A 14,195-nucleotide genomic window follows, 5' to 3' on the forward strand; every position below is an offset into this window, starting at 1 on the left:
TCATTGCCGTTTTTACTTTTTCAAAAAATGCAGAATAAAATCTTCCCTCAAAAGAAGCAACTAAAATAAGCAAGCCCTATTCATTTATTAGTCACAGAGTTCTGGGCCAATATTCTTTGTATTAGCAGGTTCAGTTCTTAGAATGTGCTAATGTTGCTTGGTATATAACATCGTTATTAAACCCTGTTTACTCAGACTTTTAACACTTAAATTTCTTGCTATTTTTCTTCTCTCTCAAAATAGTATACATTCATTATAGGAAAATAAAATATATAGTTACCTGTCTTTCCTTCTCTGTATTGGAAAGTCAGTATGTATAGGAAAGCCATCCATAACCCATAGATTGCCCTTGTTAACATCTTACCTATATCCTTCTAGATTTTTCTCCATCTCACATATTTTACCACTTAAATAGAATAATACAGTGTGTATCCTGTGTTGCAACCTGCTTTTTAAACAATTTATATTATGAACATTCTCTCAGGCCCATAGATATGTCCGCCACATTATTCTTTTTAGTAGCCTTATTGTTCTCTTAAAAATTGCTTTAAAATTAAATATAAGCATTCAAAATAGGAAGTAATACGATGTGACTGTCGCTCAAGACCCCACTTTCTTTGTCTTTTTACCAGTGTTTCTCAACCTTTTTCATTATTGCTCCTTCCTCCAAGAAAACTTTGTAGACATTTTTTCCTAATCATCATCCCCCTTTAAGTTGTAATGCCACCAGTAAACTGGATATCCATATGCAACATGTATATCTATGCTTTATACATAAAAAGAATAAGGATTTGTTGTTGTTTATTTGAGACAGAATCTCATTCTCACCTAGGCTGGAGTGCAGTGGTGTGGTCTCGACTCACTGCAGCCTTCACTTCCTGGGCTCAAATGATCCTGCCGCCTCAGCCCCCTGAGTATCTGGGGCTACAGGCATGCACCACCATACCTGGCTAATTTTTTATTATTATTTGTAGAGACAGGGTCTCACTATGTTGCCCAGGGTGATCTTGAACTGGGCTCAAGCAATCTGCTCACCTCAGCTTCCCAAAGTGCTGGGTTTACAGGCATGAACCACTGCATCCGACCAGAATAAGGTGGTTTTTTGGTTTGTTTTTGTTTTCTTTTTTTTAACCCCCTTGAGGACGCACTTAAATCTATACAAGGGACTCATGTTATATAATAAGCGGCAGTTTGCTTTGTTTACTCAACACTATATGGTGGGCATCTTCCCCTATCAGTGTATGTAGAGCTAACAAAAATTTTTAATGGCCATGTGAAATTCTGTATGGATCACTGTAATCTATTAACCAATTCCCTATTGGGTTTTTAGATTATTCCAGTTTTATCATAGGAAATGCTTCTATAATGAATATCCTTATAGATAACTCTTAATTCCTTCTTAGGAATAAATTCCTGCGAGTAGTATTGATGGTTCAAGAGTTGGAAGTTTTAGCTGAGTGTAATAGCATGCTTCTGTATTCCCAGCTACTCAGGAGGCTGAGGCTGGAGGATCGCTTGAGCCCAGAAATCCAGCCAGGGGAACATAGTGAGACCCCATCTCATAAATAAATAAATAAATGTAGTGAGATCATGTCTCATAAGTAAATGAATGAAAGAGAGTGGGAGTTGGAAGTTTTAAGGCTTTTGATCCTTAACACCAAGTCAGTCTTCTGGGAAGGTACTGCTTGAATCCCTGTCCACCTTTAATCTCTCAATACCCATTTTCCCATTCTCTCATTAAAACTAGGCAGCAGCCTTTATTCACATCTTTGCTAGTCTGATAGGAGAAAGCTCCTACCCTAATGATGAGTAATAAGGCCATTTATGTTTCTTTATCATTTGCATTTATTGGTACATTGCTTATCCATTTTTTTCATGTGGGAGGAAGGTTTTCATATTTCCTTAATGAATTATAAGAATTATAAGAACTTTTATATGTGGGGGATATTAATCTTTATTATATGTTAAAAAATTTTTATTTATTTATTTTTTTGAGATGCAGTCTCGCTCTGTTGCCCAGGCTAGAGTACAGTGGCGCAATCTCGGCTCACTGCAAGCTCTGCCTCCCAGGTTCACGCCATTCTCCTGCCTCGGCCTCCTGAGTAGCTGGGACTATAGGCGCCCACCACCACTCTCAGCTAATTTTTTGTATTTTTAGTAGAGACGAGGTTTCACCATCTTAGCCAGGATGGTCTCGATCTCCCAACCTTGTGATCTGCCCACCTCAGACTTCCAAAGTGCTGGGATTACAGGCGTGAGCCACCGTGTCTGGCCAAAAAATTTTATTTTTATGTTTTGTTTTTAAATGTAATTTACCTTTTTTTAGGTGAAAAAAGTTTATTTTGTAATACCTATCCTTTGTTACCCATTTATCCTGCAATAGCTGTAACAGTATTCTTTTTTTTATTTTTATTATTATTATTATTTTTTGGTCACCCAGGCTGGAGTGCAGTGCCGCGATCTCGGCTCACTGCAACCTTTACCTCCCAGGTTCAAGCGATTCTCCTGTCTTAGCCTCCCAAGAAGCTGGGATTAGTAGAGACGAGGTTTCACCATGTTGGCCAAGTTGGTCTGGAACTCCTGACTTCAAGTGATCTGCCTGCCTTGGCCTCCCAAAGTATTGGGATTACAGGCGTGAGCCATTGCACCTGGTTTACAATAGTGTTCTTAGAACTACCTTTCTTACCCAAGCTAATGTAATTACCTGTATTAGTTTTGGTTTTTTTACAGCTTAACTTTTGATCATGTTTCATTTTAAACCACCCATACCAACTCTGAAGAACAAGGAACAAGGTTGTAGAATTGCTGTGATGGCTCCTCCATAGCTCCTATTTTGTCATATCCTCCCCTCCCCCACATCCTTTGTCTCCCTATTAAATAGAAGAATTTTAATTTCCATGAGATAATTACATTTCTTAGTTTTGATAAGAGTTATACTGTTGTTTTGTCCTCTCCCTTTTTATTTTTTGAGATACGGTCTTACTATGTTCCCCAGAGTGGAGTGCAGCAGTGCCATCATGGCTTACTGCAGCCTTGACCTCTTGGGCTCAATGGATCCTCCTCCCTCAGCCTCCGGAGGAACTAGGACTACAGGTGCGCGTCACCACACCCTGCTAATGTTTGTTTCTAATCCTAGGAATCGGATGCACAAGGACATCAAGTGGCTGCCAGGTTCTCCCATGTTCTGCAGAAGGATGCCTTCCTTGTGTTCCGCTCCCTGTGCAAGCTGTCCATGAAGCCCCTTGGTGAAGGCCCTCCAGACCCAAAGTAAGCAGACAGCAGTTCTTGGCCATCTTCAATCCAATGATCCAGCAGCACATGGTACTGTGTTTCACACTCCCCTTGTTCCAAGAATTTTCAGTGTTGTGTCTCTTTGTCAGTGTAAGTGCAGGAATGGTTTTACAACTTTCAGACTCATGCATTCTCTATAGTCCTTTCATATTGAATTGTCTCTGTATCCCCACCAACCAAGATTTTGCCCAGTTTTGCTTTTCTTGGCATATGAATGCTAAAAACAGTCTGTTTGTTGAACACATAAAAAGCACATTTTTACTAGCTAGTGGATTGAATCTCCTGATGTGGGGTGGGGAGGGACAGGATACCTGCAAACCTCAGTTCCCTGTTGTGTTTGGAAACCTCTGCTTCATCGATACAGATCTAAGCCCCAGATTGGGACACAGGGAAGCCAAACATTTCTTTGTAGTAAACAAACTACTACAAGGATGTCAGTGCTGTGGAGTGAAGAAAGCAGAGGCTTCAGAGCCAGAAAGAGCTGCATTTAGATCTTGGCTCCTCCACCTGAGAGCAGTTCCTTGGTTATATGTCTTACCAAGCCTCATCTGAAAAATGGGAATATGGAAAATCATCTTACAGGATTGATTAAATGAAATATCGGTGTTGTCCTGAGCATGGAGCCTTGTACTTTATAAATTGTCACTGTTGTTCCTGTCATTAGTCATTAATAATAATCTTCAATTCATCTATTGTGAATGCTGCTAATACTATGATAGGTATTAGGAAAATAGGCCAGGTGTGGTGGCTCACGCCTATAATCCCAACACTCTGGGAGGCCGAGGTGGGTGGATCACTTGAGGCCAGGAGTTTGAAACCAGCCTGGCCAACAAGACAAAACCCCATCTCTACTAAAAATACAAAAATTAGCTGGGTGTGCTGGTACGCACCTGTAATCCCAGCCACTCAGGAGGCTGAGGCAAGAGAATCACTTGAACCCAAGAGGCAGAGGTTGCAGTGAGCCGAGATCGTGTCACTGAACTCTAGCCTGGGCAACAGAGCAACAGTAAATTTTAAAAAATAAAAATAAGTGTTAAGAAAATAGTTCATGAAAGTGTACCATTTCTTACCATACCTGAACTCAGGGATGGGCAGCGGTGAGGGAGGGCTGTGAGGTAGGTGGATAAAGAGCACCGTCTTCATGGTGTGTTAAGATAGGGTGAGCCAGGTGTCTCAGCCTCCCACAAGTGATGTAAAGTCATTGATTCTCTCAGTGCAGTTGTAGAACCTGCTCTCCAGAATCAGTTGACACTTTGCTCCTGCTGTATTCTCTACTTTGTGATGGAGAGAGACAAAAAGGAATTGGCAGCTCTTGTTCTCAAAGGGCCTGCAATTCCAGAAGGACCCACCTCATGCCATCTGCCCTGATTCTCCTGACATTTAGGTGCTATTAATTCTTTAAACTTCTGCTCATTGGTAGAGGAGCAAGGCCTTCTCAAGAAACATACTGTTTGACTTTTTTTCTTTTAGCACTGTTATGGTTTTTCATTTTCTTTGCCAGATCCCATGAGCTGCGTTCCAAGGTGGTTTCCCTGCAGCTGCTCCTCTCTGTGTTACAAAATGCTGGCCCCGTATTTAGGACTCACGAGATGTTCATCAATGCAATCAAGCAATATCTCTGTGTGGCCTTGTCCAAAAACGGCGTCTCTTCAGTGCCTGATGTCTTTGAGCTGTCTCTTGCCATTTTTCTTACTCTTCTTTCAAACTTTAAAATGCACTTGAAAATGCAGATAGAGGTATGGACTCCAAAGTTTTTTCATTTGATTGTTTACTATTATTAATAATAATACTCAATGTTGAGAATGCTGCTAATATTATACACTAAGCATTAGGAAAATGGTTCGTGAAAATGTTTCATATCTTACCATCCGGAACTCAGGAGTGGGCAAGGGCAGGGAGGGTAAATGGCATACTCATCAGCTGGCACCCCAGTAAATCAGAACTTTTTAAATGAGTAAGAGAGTATCTTTTTATAAAAAGTTACTGCCCTCAGGCTGGGCACAGTGGCTCATGCCTGTAATCCCAGCACTTTGGGAGGCTGAGGCGGGCGGATCACGAGGTCAGATTGAGATCATCCTGGCTAACATGGTGAAACACTGTTTTTACTAAAAATACAAAAAAATTAGCCGGGCGAGGTGGTGGGCGCCTGTAGTCCCAGCTACTCGGGAGGCTGAGGCAGGAGAATGGCATGAACCCAGGAGGCAGAGCTTACAGTGAGCTGAGATTGCGCCACTGCGCTCCAGCCTGGGCAACAGAGCGAGACTCTGTCTCAAAAAAAAAAAAAAAGTTACTGCCCCCAGATCTTATGTGCCTTTCATTTTAACCAAAGGATATGGGCTATATGCTGGGCTCGCCCCTTAAACATGTCTGTTTGGTCTGTAAATTGTTTGAAATCATTTAGATTAGTTGCCAAATTGAGAAATCCTATCTTACATGAAACTCCAGATTTCTGGTTTCTCTCCAAAAAGTCACAACATGGGTCCTGCATTTCCACTTGGCAGCTCCCCTGATGGCCCCTACCCTGCCAGCCGTCCCCACCAAGGCCAGGGTCCTGACGCTGCCCAGCCGGGCGGGCGCTCCACTCTCCTGCCCAGGGTGCTTTACTTACTGCAGGATCGGGTTGGCTTCTGAAGACTTTGGAGGTTTTGAGCCCTGGTTGAAACTGTTAATTAGTGTCCTCCTTTGTCTTTATGTCATATAGGTCTTTTTCAAAGAAATTTTCTTGAACATTTTAGAAACATCAACAAGTTCTTTTGAGCACAGGTGGATGGTCATTCAGACTCTGACGAGGATCTGTGCAGGTATTTTCACCTGGGGACACTCATCCACTGGACTTTTGATGCTTTAATTTGCCAAAGCTCAGATTAAGACTTTTAACTCCTCCTTTTAGAGTTTTAAAGAAGGATTGGAAATAAAAGGCTAATTCTAACCTAGTCCTGTCCCACCTCTCCTTTTTTAGAGGATGACCAACTCAGGCTGGTTTGCCAAGGACTTCCTGGTTTTAGCACTAAGTCTCATGTCCCAGAAACCCCCTAATCTCATCAAACTGGAACACTTGGTTACATTACCTACAAGCTGAGTACTGTTAGTCACAGGACCTAAGATATTGGTGCTGCCAATTTTTGATTGGGTGCTATGGTAAATGTGGATTTACCTTACACTATACAATTGTGTGGCCTCAAAGTAAGCATCCTGCTTGTCTGGCATCTAATGTATTTTTATAAGAGTGACACAACTTTAAGAGGTGGATCAGGCAATTGTTAGCCCCTTCCTTGATGAGAAAAGTGAGCCTTGGACGGGTGGAATGAACCGCCTGAGATTTCAGTTTGCTCAGAAGCGGGCCTGAAAACAACCTCCTCTCTGCCAGCTTCCTAGTACTTCCAACATGTGTTTCCTGAGTGAGATGCGGCCACTGGAGCCTGTAGTTCACTGGGGAAATTTGTTGGCAAACATCTTGTTTGATAAGAAAACATAACTGCTATTTGATCAGAATTTCTGATACTTGTATGTTATTTTCCAAGATGCCCAGTGTGTTGTGGATATTTATGTCAACTACGACTGTGATTTAAATGCTGCTAACATTTTCGAGCGCCTTGTAAATGATTTATCCAAAATTGCTCAGGGAAGAAGTGGACATGAGCTGGGAATGACACCTCTGCAGGTAAAAACACTGTGGACACTCAATTGTATTAAAGTTTATTCATTCCAATAAACATTTATTGAGTGCCACCACATGCCAGGCACTGTCCTTGATATAGCAGTGAACAAAACAGGCATACGTATTCTCACATTTCCTGCCATCATAAAACGACATTAAAGAAGTCAGTTCAGATGATCATAAGGTCTGCAGAGAAGAAGAATAAAGCAGGGACGGCAGAGAGGAAGTGCTGGAGGTGGGGTGCTGTAATTCTTAATGGAGTCATTAGGGTAGTATCCCTTAGAAGGTGACCTTTGAGCTGAGACCCATAGGAAGCAAATTCATTCTCAGTCACCCTTCCAAAGGAAAACAGGATCCCAGTCTGCAATAGAGGCAAAGGAGATTGGCTAGGAGCAGAATACCTTATTAGAGCACCTACAAAGAAAATAGGATGCTTAACTCTAGGTTTCTGAATGAACTGGTCAGAGGGTCTCCGACCTCCCTGGAATTATGTGTGGAATTTTGGTGTATGGGCATTTTTCCTAAAAGATGGTCATAGTTGTCATTAGAAATACAGAAATCTGTGCTGTCCGAGATGCTGTTTTGAATCTAAAATATTTGCAGTTTTTTTAGATGATCTGCAACTCATATTCAACTTGTTATTTAAGAATGCTATTTATTTTTGAAAATCAGTATTTTTATTTACTTAAAGGGTGAGCCTTAAAATGGAATGCATTTGTGGGTGTTTAGGGGATATGTTGTATCCAGAGTCACTTGCAGCATAATTCAAGGTTCTTTTCTCCTTTTTTTCAGAGTCACTGGTTAAGACCTTGTTATTTGTGTGTGATTTTTTTTTTATTTTTATTTTTGGAGACAGAATCTCGCTCTGTCACCCAGGCTGGAGTGCAGTGGCACGATCTCAGCTCACTGCAACGTCCACCTCCCAGGTTCAAGTGATTCTCCTGCCTCAGCCTCCCGAGTGGCAGGGATTACAGGTGGCTGCCACCACACCCGGCTTATTTTTGTCTTTTTAGTAGAGACGGGGTTTCACCATCTTGTCCAGGCTGGTCTTGAACTCCTTACCTCAGGTGATCCCCCGGCCTCAGCCTCCCAAAGTGCTAGGATTACAGGCGTGAACCACAGCGCCTGGCCAAGACCTTGTTATTAAAAAAATAATAATAAAATTTAAAGTTTTTTTTTTAATCACACAAGCAATGAATGAAAACTTCTTTTGAAAATCCAAATAACGTTGTTCATTTTAGGAAAACACATGTCCCATATTTTTGCTGCTGGAGTGTTTATAATGAGCATCTTTAGAGATGTCCAGGGTTTTCGCAATGTATCCTTGATACTTGTCACTTCTTAGCTCTGGGTTTGTTTCATCCTTAATAGCACTGACTGTCAGTGATTTATCTCATAGCCTCACTGGGGTCCGAGAAAGCCTCATAGATGTCTGTTCTCTTTGTTTTTCTCTTAAGTCTCTTTCCTGTGTCACTTCGTCCCTTAGGAGCTCAGCCTGAGGAAGAAAGGCCTGGAGTGTCTCGTGTCCATTCTCAAGTGCATGGTGGAGTGGAGCAAAGACCTGTATGTGAATCCCAACCACCAGACCAGCCTCGGTGAGACAGCGTTGCTGCCATACCCACCTCCATTCCTAATAGGCTCCTGTGACTGCTGGGAACAGTTGTCTTAGTATAGTTGTTTTAGAATTGAAAAAGCCTTTTTGGTTTGCTAAATACCTATATTATTTTGAAAGTTCTGCTTTTTAATGCATCTGGAGTTGTGTGAAGTTATGCTGTAACTTCATTGTTTCAAATGCAGAGCCAGTTGCTCCAGTGCCTTTTTAATAGTTGCTTATTCCCTCACTGATTCAAAGCATCACGTTTATGATACACCAAATGTTCCTATGTATGTAAGTCTGTTTCTGGAATTTTAATTTTTTTAAAGAGACAGGGTCTCTTTCCATTACCCAGGCTGGAGTACAGTGGTGCAGTTGTAGCTCACTGCAGCCTTAAACTCCTGGGCTCAAGCAGTCCTCCCACCTTAGCCTCCCAAAGCACTGGGATTACAGATGTGAGCCATTGTGCCTGGCCTTCTTTCTAGACTTTCTATTCTGTTCTGTTTGTCTGTTTTAACACCAACACCACACTTGTTTTTGGTATCTTGTAGGGCAAGTCCTCCTATTCATTGTTCTTTAAGTTGTCTTGCTCGTTATTTTGCCTTTTTTTTTTTTTTTTTTTTTTTTTTGAGACGGAGTCTTGCTCTGTCACCCAGGCTGGAGTGCAGTGGCCGGATCTCAGCTCACTGCAAGCTCCGCCTCCCGGGTTCACGCCATTCTCCTGCCTCAGCCTCCCGAGTAGCTGGGACTACAGGCGCCCGCCACCTCGCCCGGCTATTTTTTTTGTATTTTTTAGTAGAGATGGGGTTTCACCGTGTTAGCCGGGATCGTCTCTCGATCTCCTGACCTCATGATCCGCCCGTCTCGGCCTCCCAAAGTGCTGGGATTACAGGCTTGAGCCACCGCGCCCGGCCGTTATTTTGCCTTTTTTACACTTTCATGTGAATTTTAGAATTAGCTCATCAAGGCCTGGTGTGGTGGCTCATGCCTATAACCCCAGCACTTTGGGAGGCCGAGGGTGGTGGATCACGAGATGAGGCATTGAAGACCAGCCTGAACAACATAGTGAAACCCTGTCTCTATTAAAAATACAAAAAATTAGCCGGGTATGGTGGTGGGCGCCTGTAATCCCAGCTACTCTGGAGGCTGACGCGGGAGAATCACTTGAACCTGCAAGGCGGAGGTTGCAGTGAGCCGAGATTGCGCCACTGCACTCCAGCCAGGACGACAGTGTGAGACTCCATCTCAAAAAAAAAAAAAAGAATTAGCTCATCAAGTTCCATGAGGAAACAAGTTTTTAAGTAAAGTATCAGATACTAAGGTTTCATGCTTATAATCTTTATGGTATAGAGTTGTTGCTATTACAGGTCTGGGAAAGGGAGCCATGCAGCCAGACCTAGCTCGGCTATGTCTGTCCCCCACCTGCTTATTTGGCTTCCTTTACTTTTACTTCTCTGCAGGTCAGGAGAGGCTCATGGATCAGGAAATGGGGGATGGGAAAGGCCTTGACATGGCGAGACGGTGTAGTGTGACATCCATGGAGTCCACAGTGTCCTCAGGGACCCAGACAACTGTTCAGGATGACCCCGAGCAATTTGAGGTCATCAAGCAACAAAAAGAAATCATCGAACACGGCATCGAGCTGTGAGTGTGGCTGCTGTTAACTAGCAGGGATTCTAGCAAAGCCATATTTTCTCTGGGAACCTGGGACTGATTCCTGAAAAGGAAATGCATGTTTACAAAAAGGCTGATGCTGGCACTTGTGGCTGAGCCTGATTGAGCCGGGCAATCAGTGAATGAGCGTATGTGTGTGTGTCTGTGCACAGAGACAGAGAAAAGTTTAATACCTTTGTGTGGTTGATGCAGCCTTTTTTTCCCCCTTTCTAATGAAAATTATAAAACCTATTTAGAAAATACAGAAAAGTATAAAGTAATAATGTAAAAATCACTCATAAAATTACTGCCCAAGATGGCCTGGCGCAGTGGCTCATGCCTGTAATCCCAGCACTTTGGGAGGCCAAGGTGGGCGGATCACGGGGTCAAAAGATCGAGACCATCCTGGCTAACACGGTGAAACCCCGTCTCTACTAAAAATACAAAAAATTAGCTGGGCGTGATGGTGGGTGCCTATAGTCCCAGCTACTCAGGAGGCTGAGGCAGGAGAATGGCATGAACCCAGGAGGTGAAGCTTGCAGTGAGCTGAGATCGCGCCACTGCACTCCAGCCTGGGCAACAGAGACTCTGTGTCAAAAAAATTACTGCCTGAGGAAATCACCATTGGTGCATTTTTTTTCAACTGTATATTATGAAAAATTTCAACTTAGCAAAAAATTACCGTTTGTCTTTTTTTTTTTTAGATGTGTTATTTTATTTTATTTTCTTATATTTTAAGTTCTAGGGTATATATGCACAACTTGCAGGTTTGTTACGTAGGTATACATGTGCCATGTTGGTTTGCTGCACCCATTAACTCATCATTTACATTAGGTATTTCTAATGCTGTCCCTCCCCCTGCGCCCCACCCCGCGACAGGCCCCCTATGTGTGATATTCCCCGCCCTGTGTCCAAGTGTTCTCATTGTTCAGTACCCACCTATCAGTGAAAACATGCAGTGTTTGGTTTTCTGTCCTTGTGATAGTTTGCTCAGAATGATGGTTTCCAGCTTCATCCATGTCCCTGCAAAGGACATGAACTCATCCTTGCTTATAGATGCATAGTATTCCATGGTGTATATGTGCCACATTTTCTTAATCCAGTATGTCATTGATGGACATTTGGGTTGGTTCCAAGTTTTTGCTACTGTGAATAGTGCCACAATAAACATATGTGTGCATGTGTCTTTATAGTAGCATAATTTATAATCCTTTGGGTATATACCCAATAATGGGATTGCTGGGTCAAATGGTATTTCTATTTCTAGATCCTTGAGGAGTCGCCACACTGTCTTCCACAGTGGTTGGACTAGTTTACACTCCCACCAACAGTGTAAAAGTGTTCCTATTTCTCCACATCCTCTCCAGCATCTGTTGTTTCCTGACTTGTTAATGATCACCATTCTAACTGGTTTGAGATGGTATCTCATTGTGATTTGGATTTGCATTTCTCTGATGACCAGTGATGATGAGCATTTTTTCATGTGTCTGTTGGCTGCATAAATGTCTTCTTTTGAGAAGTGTCTGTTCATATCCTTTGCCCACTTTTTGATGGGGTTGCTTGTTTTTTTTCTTGTAAATTTGTTTAAGTTCTTTGTAGATTCTGGATATTAGCCCTTTGTCAGATGGGTAGATTGCAAGAATTTCCCCCATTCTGTAGGTTGCCTGTTCACTCTGATGGTAGTTTCTTTTGCTGTGCAGAAGCTCTTTAGTTTAATGAGATCCGATTTGTCTGTTTTGGCTTTTGTTGCCGTTGCTTTTGGTGTTTTAGTCATGAAGTCCTTGCCCATGCCTATGTCCCGAATGGTATTGCCTAGGTTTTCTTCTAGGGTTTTTATGGTTTTAGGTGTAACATTTAAGTCTTGAATCCATCTTGAATTAATTTTTGTATAAGGTGTAAGGAAGGGATCCAGTTTCAGCTTTCTACATATGGCTAGCCAGTTTTCCCAGCACCATTTATTAAATAGGGAATCCTTTCCCCATTTCTTGTTTTTCTCAGGTTTGTCAAAGATCAGATGGCTGTAGATGTTGGTGTTACTTCTGAGGCCTCTGTTCTGTTCCATTGGTCTATCTCTTTGCTTTGGTACCAATACCGCACTGTTTTGGTTACTGTAGCCCTGTAGTATAGTTTGAAGTCAGATAGTGTGATGCCTCCAGCTTTGTTCTTTTTGCTTAGGATTATCTTGGCAATGCGGGCTCTTTTTCGGTTCCATGTGAACTTTAAAGTAGTTTTTTCCAATTCTGTGAAGAAAGTCATTGGTAGCTTGATGGGGATGGCATTTAATCTATTACCTTGGGCGGTATGGCCATTTTCATGATATTGATTCTTCCTATCCATGAGCATGGAATGTTCTTCCATTTGTTTGTGTCCTCTTTTATTTCGTTGAGCAGTGGTTTGTAGTTCTCCTTGAAGAGGTCCTTCACATCCCTTGTAAGTTGGATTCCTAGGTATTTTATTCTCTTTCTAGCAATTGTGAATGGGAGTTCACTCACGATTTGGCTCTCCGTTTATCTCTTATTGGTGTAAAGGAATGCTTTTGATTTTTGCACATTGATTTTATATCCTAAGACTTTGCTGAAGTTGCTTATCAGCTTAAGGAGATTTTGGGCTGAGACAATGGGGTTTTCTAAACATACAATCATGTTATCTGCAAACTGAGGACAATTTGACTTCCTCTTTTCCTTTATTTCTTTCTCTTACCTGATTGCCCTTGCCAGAACTTCCAACACTATGTTGCATAGGAGTGGTGAGAGAGTGCATCCCTGTCTTGTGCTAGTTTTCAAAGGGAATACTTCCAGTTTTTGCCCATTCAGTATGATAACTGGCTGTGGGTTTGTCATAAATAGCTCTTATTATTTTGAGATACATCCCATTGGTACCTAGTTTATTGAGAGTTTTTAGCACGAAGGGCTGTTGAATTTTGTCAAAGGCAAAATTTTCTGCATCTATCGAGATAATCGTGGTTTTTGTCGTTGGTTCTGTTTATGTGATGGATTACATTTATTGATTTGCACATGTTGAGCTAGCCTTGCATCCCAGGGATGAAGCCGACTTGATCATGGTGGATAAGCTTTTTGATGTGCTGCTGGATTCGATTTGCCAGTATTTTATTGAGGATTTTCGCATTGATGTTCATCAGGGATATTCGTCTAAAATTCTCTTTTTTTGTTTTGTCTGCCAGGCTGTGGTATCAGGATGATGTTGGCCTCATAAAATGAGTTAGGGAGGATTCTGTCTTTTTCTGTTGATTGGAATAGTTTCAGAAGGAATGGTACCAGCTTCTCTTTGTACCTCTGGTAGAATTCGGCTGTGAATCCATCTGGTCTTGCACTTTTTTTGGTTGGTAGGCTATTAATTATTGCCTCAATTTCAGAGCCTGTTATTGGTCTCTTCAGAGATTCAGCTTCTTCCTGGTTTAGTCTTGGAAGGGTGTATGTGTCCAGGAATTTATCCATTTCTTCTAGATTTTCTAGTTTATTTGCATAGAGGTGTTTATAGTATTCTGTCATGGTAGTTTGTATTTCTGTGGAATCAGTGGTGATATCCCCTTTATCATTTTTTATTGCATCTATTTGATTCTTCTCTCTTTTCTTCTTTATTAGTCTTGCTAGCAGTCTATCAATTTTGTTGATCTTTTTTGAAAAAACAGCTCCTGGATTCACTGATTTTTTTGAAGGGTTTTTGTGTCTCTATCTCCTTTAGTTCTGCTCTAATCTTAGTTATTTCTTGCCTTCTGCTAGCTTTTGAATTTGTTTGCTTTTGCTTCTCTAGTTCTTTTAACTGTGAGTTAGGGTGTCAGTTTTAGATCTTTTCTACTTTCTCTTGTGGGCATTTAGTGCTATAAATTTCCCTCTACACACTACTTTAAATGTGTCCAGAGACTCTGGTACGTTGTGTCTTTGTTGTCATTGGTTTCAAATAACATCTTTATTTCTGCCTTCATTTCGTTATTTACCCAGTAGTCATTCAGGAGCAGGTTGTCCAGTTGCCATGTAGTTG

At 41.7% G+C, this 14,195-nt stretch overlaps 1 protein-coding gene across 4 annotated transcripts in view; it reads left to right on the forward strand.

The window, feature by feature from the left end:
• The window catches only part of ARFGEF2 (ARF guanine nucleotide exchange factor 2), a 114,678-nt gene that overhangs the window by 41,508 nt on the left and 58,975 nt on the right, over positions 1-14,195 (forward strand). For 2 of the 4 annotated variants that reach the window (XM_005569307.5, XM_005569308.5), the window contains exons 9-14: positions 3,137-3,267; positions 4,793-5,027; positions 5,993-6,092; positions 6,813-6,952; positions 8,436-8,544; positions 10,004-10,187. In XM_005569307.5, coding sequence (XP_005569364.3) covers positions 3,137-3,267; positions 4,793-5,027; positions 5,993-6,092; positions 6,813-6,952; positions 8,436-8,544; positions 10,004-10,187 — 899 coding nt within the window. The remainder of the gene's footprint in view (positions 1-3,136; positions 3,268-4,792; positions 5,028-5,992; positions 6,093-6,812; positions 6,953-8,435; positions 8,545-10,003; positions 10,188-14,195) is intronic. The other 2 variants (XM_045363090.3, XM_074005512.1) reach the window with 1 other exon arrangement.

This window comes from Macaca fascicularis, chromosome 10 (genome assembly GCF_037993035.2).
Source record: "Macaca fascicularis isolate 582-1 chromosome 10, T2T-MFA8v1.1".
NCBI lineage: Eukaryota > Metazoa > Chordata > Mammalia > Primates > Cercopithecidae > Macaca > Macaca fascicularis.